This window comes from Stenella coeruleoalba, assembly GCF_951394435.1.
Source record: "Stenella coeruleoalba genome assembly, chromosome: 18".
Lineage (NCBI taxonomy): Eukaryota > Metazoa > Chordata > Mammalia > Artiodactyla > Delphinidae > Stenella > Stenella coeruleoalba.
This window is the reverse complement of record NC_137164.1, coordinates 2432560-2445076: the sequence shown is the minus strand read 5'-3', so window position 1 is coordinate 2445076 and position 12517 is coordinate 2432560. Positions and strand designations below refer to the sequence as shown.

General features: G+C 40.1%; 1 protein-coding gene across 2 annotated transcripts in view; it reads right to left on the bottom strand.

The window, feature by feature from the left end:
* Positions 1-12517, bottom strand: part of SGCG (sarcoglycan gamma) — a 42361-nt gene that overhangs the window by 10820 nt on the left and 19024 nt on the right. For both annotated transcript variants that reach the window (XM_079903409.1, XM_079903410.1), the window contains exons 2-6: positions 11831-12025; positions 11114-11215; positions 9486-9573; positions 4709-4828; positions 1124-1196 (exon numbers count right to left, since the gene is read on the bottom strand). In XM_079903409.1, coding sequence (XP_079759535.1) covers positions 1124-1196; positions 4709-4828; positions 9486-9573; positions 11114-11215; positions 11831-12025 — 578 coding nt within the window. The remainder of the gene's footprint in view (positions 1-1123; positions 1197-4708; positions 4829-9485; positions 9574-11113; positions 11216-11830; positions 12026-12517) is intronic.

The window sequence follows — 12517 nt, the reverse complement described above, 5'->3', positions numbered from 1 at the left end:
AGGAGGGCACCCCAGTCAGGTGGGACAGCGTGTGTGGAAGTGTGGAGTCCGGGCCCGGCAGTGGCTCAGTCTCAGGACGGGTGAGGCAGGAGGCCCCAGGGTGCCAACCTAGAGAGCCCCAAGGAGTCTAGGTCACAAGCCAAGTGCCCAGTAGCATTCTGGACTTTACTCTGGCTGATGTGGAATCAATGAAACATTTAAATTAGCTGTGTTTACACCCCCATGTTCATAGCAGCATTATGCACAATAGCCAGGACATGGAAGCAACCTAAATGTCCATCGACAGAGGAACAGATAAAGACGATGTGGTACCTGTAGACAATGGAATGTTACTCAGCCATAAAAAAGAATGAAATAATGCCATTTGCTGCAACTTGGATGGACACAGAGATTATCATACTAAGTGAAATAAGTCAGAAAGAGAAAGACAAATACCATATGATATCACTTATATTTGGAATCTAAAATATACACAAATGAACTTATCTACGAAACTGAAACAGACTCACAGACATAGAGAACAGACTTGTGGTTGCCAAGGGGCAGGTAGGGTGGGGGAGGGATGGATTAGGAGGTTGGGATTAGCAGATGCAAACTATTACATAGAGAATGAATAGACAATAAGGTCCTACTGTATAGCACAGGGAACTGTATTCAATATCCTGTGATAAACCATAATGGAAAAGAAAAAAAATCCTTTTAAAGTGTGTAAAGTATAAATATGTTCTGAACTGTACACTTAAAAATGGTTAAGATGATACATTTTATACGTGTATTTTACCACAATTTAAAAAAATCGGAAAAAATAAATAAAATAGCTGCATTTAGCCAAGTCCCTCAGATTTTCTGGAGGCAGGAATAGCTATTGGAACAGTACAGGCTGCACTGGGGCAGGGGCAGGGCTAGTAACGAGCTCAGAGACAAAAGGACGGGACATACAGTAGGACGTCTAACCTCCTTTGGATTTTTGTAAGAAATGACTTGTTATGGGCGGAGGTTCATCAGAGTAAAGACAACTAATGGAATAAGAAACAACCTGGTAATATCTGCTAATGTGTTATTCTAGCACATAACCAGGTATCTTCTGTAAGAGAGTTTGTTTATATTTGAACAAAATTCTTACCTAAGGTCCTGGACTGGGTCCGGTTTTATGAGGGGCGTCTCCACTGAATGTTCAAAGAGAGCCCCTTCAGGCCCTAAACACAAACCAAAGAGGAAGCTTTTACAAAAGTAAAATAAACAGCAGCCCACAAATGGAGCATTTACACTGCATATTACAGGACACGTAGGCTCTGATCGTTGCTGAATTCGTACAGATGTTTGAGTTGCAGGAAAAAAATAGGTATAACTGCTTTCCTGCTTTTCCAAGGATACCACGATTTCATTAGATGGCTATAAACAAAATATGATTTTTAAAGCAGTTACAAATACCCAGGCTTATTTTAAAACCAGAAAGCAATATTAGCCCTCAAATTGAAAGAAATTTCAGTTGAAAATTGCATTAAGTCCATATATTTTCGGTAATAGTAATTTGATTCATTCTCTAGATTTTATGTGTAAAAATTGTATCTTGTGTCATCTGTTTCTTAAGGCACATCAGGAAATTTATAGAAAAATCCAGATTTTGAATATTTAAAATTGACTCTCTAATTTGTACGAATCAGTATGTTCCCAGTTGTCTGGTTAGTCTGAGAACCTAATTATGTGCAAGGCACGGTGTGGGTATTGGGTTAGGGTGCAGAGATTCGAAGGTGATATATCCTAACTTGCTTAGTACTCAGAACCCTACAAGGCAGGTATATTTTCCCATTTTACTGAAGAGGAAACGGAGGAACAGAAAGGTTAATTAACTTGCCTAGAGTTACACAGCTAAGTGGCCGGACTGTGATTTGACTTCAAAGCCCCCACTTTTAACCTATGCACAGCAGGGTCATTCACAGATAAGTGCTCATCATGATTTACCTAGGTCCTTCTGCCTGGCCTAGACCACACCCCTGTCTTGGGCTCCACCCGTCAGTACAAAATGAAATTTCAAAATTACAAACCAGGGCTTCCCTGGTGGCGCAGTGGCTGAGAGTCCGCCTGCCGATGCAGGGGACACGGGTTCATGCCCCGGTCTGGGAAGATCCCACATGCCGCGGAGCGGCTGGGCCCGTGAGCCATGGCCGCTGAGCCTGCGCGTCCGGAGCCTGTGCTCCGCAACGGGAGAGGTCACAACAGTGAGAGGCCTGCGTACCGCATAAAAAAAAAAAAAAAAAAAAAAGAGAAACGCAAGCAATTTAATATGAGAAAAATTTAGGCTGGAAGGACAACTTAAGGGGCACAGACCCCCTGAGGCCATCAAGGTCCTCTTATGGAAGTTTGGAGAAGTCACTGCACAAGGAAGTGACCCTTGGAATTGATGGGACCATTCACCACCACTGAAAGGGGAAAGTCAGGAGAGAAGCAGAGCTGGGGGAAAACACCGAATGAATCAGCCTGGAGACCTCCTGTGGGATCATGTATGTCCTTAGAGTTGAAGCCAGTTTTAATTGGGCCTTTTGTTCCTTTCAGCTGAAGGGCTGTTAACTGATGGAGCAGGTCATCACCTGTCCACAGAGCTGCATGACTGGGTCCGGAGCCAGATGTGTTGAGCGTGTGCTTGAAGGGTGTGGTCCTCTCTGAGCAGCTGCTAGAGATCCGTCTTCACATCTGTAAGGGACATGGACTCCCCGGCTGTGTTTACCTTCACTTCTTCAGTGGCTGAAACCTTACTTTCCAGGTCCTCTTTTGTGGGTGGCTTTGTGGGTGCCTCCAGAATGCCTACGTCGTCACTTGTGGCACATGCAATCCCGTTCAGCTAATCAGAGAAGGATGAAGGGATTGAACTGCCTTATTGCTAGATTGTGTCTTTCCCCTTAGTGATGAGACTGGATACTCTTACAGGGCCCTGTTTTCCTTCCTAAATGTTGGGGAATGGACCCCGCCCAGCGAATCACTACCAAGGAACCGAAGTACCCAACCGTGCACCATCTTCCAGCAGCCAGTTCTGGTGACGGGATAAAATATTTTTTTTGAAGATGACATTTTGACGCTGCTCCAATACCATGTTCTGCGACTGGGGTTAGTAAAAGAGACATGCTGATTTTGGTCACTTGGTGACAATTCTATTTTTAGGGGGAAAAATGAGACTGCCGAAGGCCGAGATCAATTTCAAACTGGGGTGGTGAAATTGTTTAATCTCCTCCATGAATTTGATTTAAAAATGATTTTTCAGTTTCCCCGTTGACTAGAGTATATGTGGCAGCTGTTTAAGAATGGACGAGGGATTTCACGTGACTGTTTGAGTTCTTGAGACAAAGGCAACGGCAAGAAAGCACTTCTTGATGTGTGTTCAGGTCAGGATGTCCTGCAGCTCAGGAATCTGGAGGGGCCGCCTTAAAGGAAGACCACTGAGTCCCTCCCCTTACGCCCCATGCTCAGGGCAAGTGGCCAGAGGGAAGCGTGTATAGCCAAGCATTGAGTTCTCTTTCTCTGCCCCCAGATGACCTCGTTCTCTGTCGCTCCTCACTCCTCTTTCCTTGGCTGTCAACTGCTGCTGCTTTTGCTGATCCAAGAAACTCCAAAGGCTACTTGAAATCAATCCATTTAACACAGAGATCAAACTTTTATAGTACGTAGTGGAGAAAAGCTTGAATGGAATTTACTTGGAAAAGTTAACGTTTATAAAAATATTCTTCTCGTATTTTATATATTTAACGAAACTTAACCATCATTGTAGCAACTATGGAATCGTATGACATAAAGAATAAATCAAGTTTTGTTTTTTGGTGCAATTTTCCCAACACAGTTGGAATTATATGATGGCTGTGGTAGTTTTCTAATTCTGTGTAAAGCCTTTGGGTTACACCAATTGGAAAGAGATAAAAGGAAACAATATGGTGGGGAAAAAAAAGTGGGTAAAGATTTGTGAGGCAGGTTTCATTCTTCTAAGAGAATGTCAAAAAATTTCAAAAGAAATGCCATGAAGAGAAGTCAACAAATTCAAACTACAGTACTTTCTCTTATCGGCCTGAAATATTCCACAGTAAACTTGCCAAATCTGCAATTTGCTTTTGCAGAAGTGCCCTCCATGCGATACTGTTTTTCTTAAGAGTTACTACAGATGAATGGACACAGAAGATGTGGTATATACACAATGGAATATTATTCAGCCAGAAAAAGAAGGAAATCCTGCCCTTTGCAACATGGATGGACCTCGAGGGAATTATGCTCAGTGAAAAAAGTCAGAGAAAGATAAGTACTATATGATCTCACTGATATGGAGAATCTAAAAAACAAACAACAACAAAACAAAAACTGAACTCACAGACACAGAGAGCAGACTGATGGTTGCAAGAAGTGAGTGTTGGGAGGTGGGCAAAATGGGTGGAGGTGGTCAAAGGTACAAACTTCCAGCTGTAAGACAAATAAGTCACGGGGATGTGATATACAGCATGGCGACTACCGGTACCACGTATCGTGTATTTGCAAGTTGCTAAGAAAGTAGATCTTAAAAGCTCTCGTCACAAGAAAGAAGTTTTAAGTATGTGTGGTGATGGACGTTAATTAGACTTACTGTGGGGATCGTTTCACAATATATACAAATATTGAACCCTTATGTTGTACACCTGAAACTAATGTTGTTTGTCAATTATTCCTTAATTAAAAATAAAGAGCTACTACATACCAGTTACTCGAAGTTTATCTGTACCAACCACAACTGCCTTTTCATCAACAGTAAACAGTGGCTTGCTGTCCTTGGAGTTGATCTGAAACTGCTGACTCTGGACCTCTACCATTTTGGGACCTAAAGAATGAATGAAAGCATTTTATTATAAGGTGTGTAGTCTCTGCAGTGTTACACATGCCATGGCACCCAGCAGTACCAAATCACTAAACATTTAAGATTTGTTACCAGTAATTTTTTTGATTCTGTGATTAAATTTTAAGTCCTAAGCCAAAATCTATTATATTATTAAAATTAATGTAGGTCACATGTATGTAGATCTATATCAAATATATGTATGAATGAATTATATAAAAATTAATTTTTTCAGGTTTTTAAAACTTGCCAAAAATAATATGATTCTTCTACGCAGATTACTGAAATTGGTATTCTTTTGAGTATTAACCAACTGAGGGTTTTATGTTCTGAAATGTGAGATTTGTGAAAGACCATCTTATGAATGGCTTCCTTCAATGGCCAAAGTTAACGCAGACAATGAATGAGTCACACTCAGATTCTTGCCTCTGCCCTAATCCTCACCTCCTACTCCATGGAGCAAACAGACATCACCATGGAAACACACCCTCAAGTTTCTGCCCTTCACCTTCATCTCAGCCATTTCTGTCTTCTCCAGCCCTTCTTTCTATTTCAGGGACAGGGCATCACTTTCTCCTCCAAGCTTACTCCTTTCACATGAACTTTTTCTTTTTGTTTGTTCATTTTTGCTATACAGCAGGTTCTTATCAGTTATCTACCTTATACATATTAGTGTATATACACCAATCCCAATCTCCGACCCACTGGCTTTTAAATTACGACTGTACTCAGCACATGTTTAATGTGTGCTTCTGTGTGCCAGGCACTGGGGACACTGTACCTTCAGCGTGTGAGATCTTGTTCAGTGTCTCTCATTGGTACAGTTGGGTATCCACCATTTTATGTTTTCTGATTTCTCTGTGTTTCCTGTCCTTCTAACCTTAGCAGCATAATGGCTTCATCTCTCTAGAACATAGCGTTCAGCATTTGCTTAAGGAACTACAAGTGTTCCTTCATTCTTTTGTTAGTTCTATTTTCTTATCTAGAAAAGTAAGTTTATTGTGAAATGGATACTTGTAGATTTTGTGTATGTGTCCCTGTGTCTCTCACAGTACTCATTCAAGTTGCTTGGTACCTGCTAGAAATTAAATAGAAGCTTTTCAACGAATACATTAATCAGTTTTGGATACTGTCAGCAACATATTCTTATGTTTTTTCACTAATTTGTACCTCAGAACCCTCCAAAGATTCTTCATTTAAATGTGCATGTGTTCACATGTTACAAAGTGGAACACATTTTTTTCTCTCTGTTTCATCTCCTTTCTCTTAAGGAGAAAGGAGTATATATACACAATGTATATATATATTATATGTGTGTGTGTGTGTGTGTGTGTGTGTGTATACCACATCTTCTTTATTCATTCATCTGTCTATAGACACAGGTTGTTTCTATGTTTTGACTGTTGTGAACAGTGATGCTAACCCCTTGTTTTTTACTCCTTTCTTTGTTAAATTTCTCTCTTCTGTTTTACCTGAGAAATTTTGAGTTTGTTTCCCACTTATGACCCCAAATCCCTCAAAGCTGTGGCTCAGGCTTATACTTGAACCCTTGTCCACTCTGGAGCACCCTGGACAGGCCATCTTCCCCCACCCCATCTCCTAGAACTCTCTCCCACACTTAAGCTGGCTTTCCAGCCCATCCCTTCCTACACAGTCTTTTATTCATTCCTCCATTCATTCATTCAACAAGTATTTATTGAATACCTCCTAAATATATGAGTGGCCTGAATTAAGAACTGTGTCATTGACTGAATGGAATAAACTAACTCCAATTTTTGAGTATTACATAATCAAATTATTGTGTGTGTGTGTGTGTGTGTGTGTGTGTGTGTGTATATATAATATGCAATAATATTATTGTATATTGTATTTACAATAAATATATTTATAATATAATTTTATAATTATATTTATAATTATATATATTCCTTGGACTATTATGTAGCCATTAAAATAATGCCATTGAAATGGAAGAAATTAAAAAAACAAAAAGAGAGTACTATGTAGACTTCTATGCAAATAAAGTTGAAAACCTAGATGAAACAGAAAATTTCAGGGAAATAGGAATTGCCAAAATTGACCCCATTCAGCTAAAAAGTCTTATTTTGAAGCTAACCAGAATTGGTTTCTATTATTCGAAGTCAAGAGAACATTAACTGTAGTAACCAGAGTTGCATTTACAACTAGAAGGTTCCACTGTCGTTCACAATTTGTTGTCTTTTAGTTCCAGGATTTGAAATGCTAGCTGCTGATGCTTGCTTTCCCATGTTTGATTCCTTTTGGAATTTAAGACTTTTGGCTTTGATTGTATTGGTTGTCAATTTTTTCAGTGGTCTTAGTAATAAACAATTATTCATTTAATTAAATGGGATTACTTTGTCTAGTTCACATAAATCACATTTTAATATCCAGATTGGCTAAATTTAACTTCTCCCAGGAAGTGTGAGGCTGGGATGAGTGTGATTGTGGGAAGTCATTTACTGAAAATCGTCTTGGATTTGGTGAGCTGAATATTTCCGAGTTCAGGATTCTCAGTATAGCAGAGGCTTTCCAACCAAAGGTTTAACAGAAATCACTTATTTTAACTCTACCTCAGGTATGAAACACTAAGGTTAAAACTCAAAATTTGAGGTTAACAGTTTAAAGTAATTCTGATGGGAAACTTTTTTTTAAACGTGAATTCCTTGGTGACAAAAACAACACCATATTTGCAGCAACTAGGACAGTTCCCGGTGTGCCATGATTTAATGAAATCTGTGTAGAGAGGGAGGGTGGTGGAAACACCCCTGTTGGAGAAGCAAGTCCTAAGGTGACTCCTGGTTTGGCTTCTCTACTAACTAGCTGTGTGTTTTTGAGAAAATTAGCTTTTCAGTGCTTCCATTATTTCATCCACGAAAGTGGAGACAGATTTATGTTATCTTTAACTCCTCTATATATGAAAATCCACACTTAGCAAAAAATTAAATGTGAAAATGAGTATTTGTGTTAAATCATTTTCAGAAGAATATAAAATGAATCTTTTACTTTTGGAACTCCTAAAAAATAATTACACACTCTAAATGTTATTAATTACTTGACAGCATATAGAAAGTAGCACATAGGCATTCAATAAATGTTTGTTGAATGAATGACAAAAGATGGGTAAAAATCCCTCAAACATTTTTTTTTTTTTTTTTTTTGTGGTACGCAGGCCTCTCACTGCTGTGGCCTCTCCCGTTGCGGAGCACAGGCTCTGGACGCGCAGGCTCAGTGGCCATGGCTCACGAGCCCAGCCGCTCCGCGGCATGTGGGATCTTCCCGGGCCGGGGCGCGAACCCGTGTCCCCTGCATCGGCAGGCAGACTCTCAACCACTGCGCCACCAGGGAAGCCCTCCCTCAAACATTTAAAAGCTACAGTCAGTTAAAAATTTTTAAGAAATTTAAGAAATGGTAGACACAATTCATAATACAACATAATTTATAAAGAAATATGATTTGGTTTAGACAAGTATCATGAACATGTATGCTGTGTAAGCTCAGGTTCATCTCTAGATTTATTGAGAATTTCACTGGACTTGGTGATCAAACAAGCTTCTAAGCAAAAGAGAAATACAATTTATCATTTAGAAAAAGTTATAAAGATTAAATCAGAACACAGACTATGGAACTCATGTATTACTGTAATAAAAGGAATCATAAAGTTAAGATATGGCTGTACCTTCCAATGTAACATTATTGTTCTGTAACAACAGCCATTGAAAAAGGGGGACACGGAAAGCTACCTGCCTGTGTTGGTAGCACACTTGTCATCTATTTCCCCATAATCTGGAAAGCCATCCAATTTCTTAGATTTAGCAAATCTATAAAGTGTTGATGGCGTAGAGAAGGTATATTCCTTTCACCAGCTGTTTGCTCTTTTGTTATTTCTTCCATCGATATTCTTTCTTTCTAATCCTTTTGCTCTCTGCGCACAATTCCAAAGGACCTCTCTCCCACGTGACCATATTCTTTGGTCTTAGCTGATCGGATGGGTGTACGTGGCTCAGCTAAGGGCAGTTGGTTGAACAGAGTAATTGGGCCAATTAGAGTACTTTGCTGTGAATTGAGAATTCATGACATTGAAGACCAAGTTGGCTGGTGTTGAGAACTATAGCCAATCGGATGAAGAACCAGAGAGTCCTGTAGAGTTAGAACCGGTGCAACCACGCTACCAAGTGAAAATCATGGACAGAGATTCATGGAAAGGAGGGGAACATGGTAGAGAGAAGGAGAAAGGGAGGGGGAGAGAGGGAGAGAGGGGATGAATACTTTGATTCTCCGGCCCTGGTCTTTCTTTTCTTGAGGGCAGCTCCTTTGTTTCCTTTCCTCAGTCTCTGTGAGGTTATTTTGTATCCTGCCAACAATCATTGTTTCTTGTACTACCTTAAATGGTCCTCTTATTTCTTGGAACCAAAATCACTTCACTTAAAGTACTTCAGACTGTCCTCCCACCACCCGAACTAGTCTCCGTGGCCCACACAGCATGATATGTAGAAAACTCATACTTTGATTGCTCATAAATAACTCTGAATTCTCTAGAAGAAAAAAGAAACAAATGGATGCATTCAGCACAACTGTTCATGGACCACACACACGCAAAGCACTGTTATGAGGCTGGACTCACCCACTTTTAACCTGCCTGTAACTCTTCCTTCCGGGTTGCGTGCACTGACAGTCACATTCTGTGCGGACTGCAGAAGCAGAGAGGAGTCCTAAGAACAGATTTACAACGTTAGCCAAATACAGACTATTTAAAATCACTAGACCTTTGAATTTGTATATAAATTGAGGATTTATACAAAAGAATTTCCCCCATGTCATAGATCCTGTGAACCCATCAATTTGTGGCTAAAACTATTGTTTAAACTTGGATTATATTGTGTGAAGGGGGTGAATGCATTATTTTTTTTCCCCCACAAAATATAATAATAACCTCCTGGGTTTACAGAGCCTGTGTGCACTGGTTACAATGGACCAAGTCCGTTCTCAAGGCGAAGAGCTGAAACAATGAAGTTTTAATCAGTGTTTTGTCTTTTCCAAGGGATTAAAATTTCATTTCTCATAATTTATGTCCAGGACATGATATATGTTTAAAAGGTAAATCAGAGAGCGGTTAGCTCTTCTATAAATAAATACCATATTATCTTCAAAACGCCAAAGGCTTCTCACAATTTCAAAAGAGCTTTTAAAATCTGTTGGATGCCTACGTTTTTAGAGCTTTTTGTTGGAAGATACAGTGGCTTTGTGAGCACGTAAGTGGGGTCACAGTCTGAGCGGAGGCTTTGTCTCACAGAAGATTGCTGGCTCTTCTGTAACAGTTTTCTTCAAAAGGCACGCAGTAACTTGGCTACTGGATTCAGGCGGGTTTATGCCACTCAGAGGGAACCAAATATCTTCCCAAGTTGGGGGGGTATAATACGATTTTTCAGAAGGAAAGAAGTTTCAGGAGTGCTTTGGAACGCTAGCACGTCAGAAATTCTCCAGCTTGCTGTGTGGAAGCAGATGGATTTGCCATTGTCTCACCTTTCATCCAATGGCGTGACCTTACTACTTGTTTTTGCTGTGTTTTGAAATAACCAGCATGATAATAAGAGCTAAAAATTCACCAGCGATTTTTACCATCCAGCCTCTCCTTTTATCTCCACACTTTGAAGGAGGTAGCATTACTCCTCACATACAGATGAGGAAATTGAGCTCAAAGAGATTAAATGACGGCTTTCCCAAAGTAACAGCCAGCGAGGGACAGTTCCATGACGGAACCGTCTTCAGGCACCAACTTCCAGGCTCTTTTTTTTTTTTTTTTATCATTTTCCCTGAAAGGGAGGACATGGCCCAGGTCAGAGCTGTGAGGCCCACTCCCGGGCCTAGACAATAAGTTGTCCCAGGAACCACTCTGGTCGTCTGATCCAACGGATGCTCTCCAACACTATTCTTTTTCTGGCTTCCGCCGCAGGGGCTGCAAAGGCTAAATGCTTTCTCAGCCTGTCCTGCAGGGAGGGAGACCCAAGTGATACAATTCTGGTCAATGAGATGTAAGCAGAAATCCGCTGGGGCGGGGCTGGGGGTTTCCAGGCAAGGTTTTGGGTGTGACCATGGGGGTCACTCGCTAGGGCCCACCCAAGGCACGTGGCCAGGGAAACATGCAGTGTCGACGCGTGCACACCTTTCATCAGAAAAGCAAACTTTCTGTGTTTCACCATTATTTATTTCTCATGAAACACAAATTCTTTAAACGTGTCCTCATCTGCTTACCACTCTGGAGTGTATTTCTTTGGCATACAGTGGGAATAAAAACTCCGATTCCCCCTCCAGGCGAAGTCCATCTTCTGTAACATGCAGGTGACCCATCCCTGTCTGTTCAAAAGAGATTTGTTATTGCTTTCTTCTTCACTTCTTTTAGTATCAACTTAAATCATGTATGCATTTTCATAGATTTCCTATCCGCACTTTATTGTATTTCTCTTAAACACTTTATTTAAAACTTTAGTGGTTTTTATTCAATATTCAGTATTTTATTACGTCTTGTGTAAATACAAAGGACTATTTAGGAAATGCATATAAGATTTAAGTAATCACTTTATAACAAACATGCAAGAGCCCACCAACATGTCAGAAAAAAAAAATCTTACCATTACTATTTAAAATTTTTTTAAAATTAAGATGCAATAAAATGGACTCTTCAGGCTTATAGCTCTATGAGTTTTAACATACGTACAGATTCGGGCAGCCACCAACCCAACCAGGATACAGCACTGCAATGAAAACCAACACGCTACAGTTCGCAGTGAAATTATTTAAAAAAGGTAAAAAAGAAAAGTGAATGTTATATTATTTTTTGCTACTGAAAATTCTGATCCAGACAGGAAACCAACATTAACTGCATGAAAGGAAGCTTCTGTTGATACAATGTGGTTGAAGTGACCGCACAAACAAAACAAGAACATGTTTATCAGGAAAAAAAATACTTACTGGGGAAAACCACATCACTTTAAGAATCCAAATTGTAAGAGCAAGATTCACAAGGAGGATGATGAGCAAAAGAAGAACAAATAAGTAGAGGCAACGCTTTCTCCAGCCATAGATGCCGATTTTGTAGACAGACTGGTTCTCTGGCCGCTCTATGTGGGTGCCTTCTGTGGTCGTGGTGTATTGTTCACGTACCATCTGCCACCGGGTGGGGGGCAAGGGAGGGGGGGTGAAGGGAGGGGGGAGGGGGGAAGAGGGTAGAGGGAGAGAGGGAGAGACACATGGCCAGAAAGATTTGTCAATATTGATTGACCATTAGTCCCACAAAATACTTTTTACCCCAATAACAAATTTCCCAAATTAGTGATGTTTAAAATGAGCATTGGCGATTACTTTGAAACATGTCACTGTATTTCAACCACAGCGATAATCTGTCATGCAATGTATTTAGATATGACAAATTCATTTGAAATCCAGTGATTATATTTTCAGATTTTGATCAATAAAATCAATACATATACAGCTTTCAAAATTCTGCAAGATTAAGCTTGCAATTGAAGCACCAACCTACAACAATCCAGTTATCACATTCTTAAAAGATTCAGTGGGAGGAAAATCAAGCTGGTACCCAAGAGCCTTCTGAAGAAAAAATCCAATTACTCAATTTTGTGCCAAATGATTAAATTACAT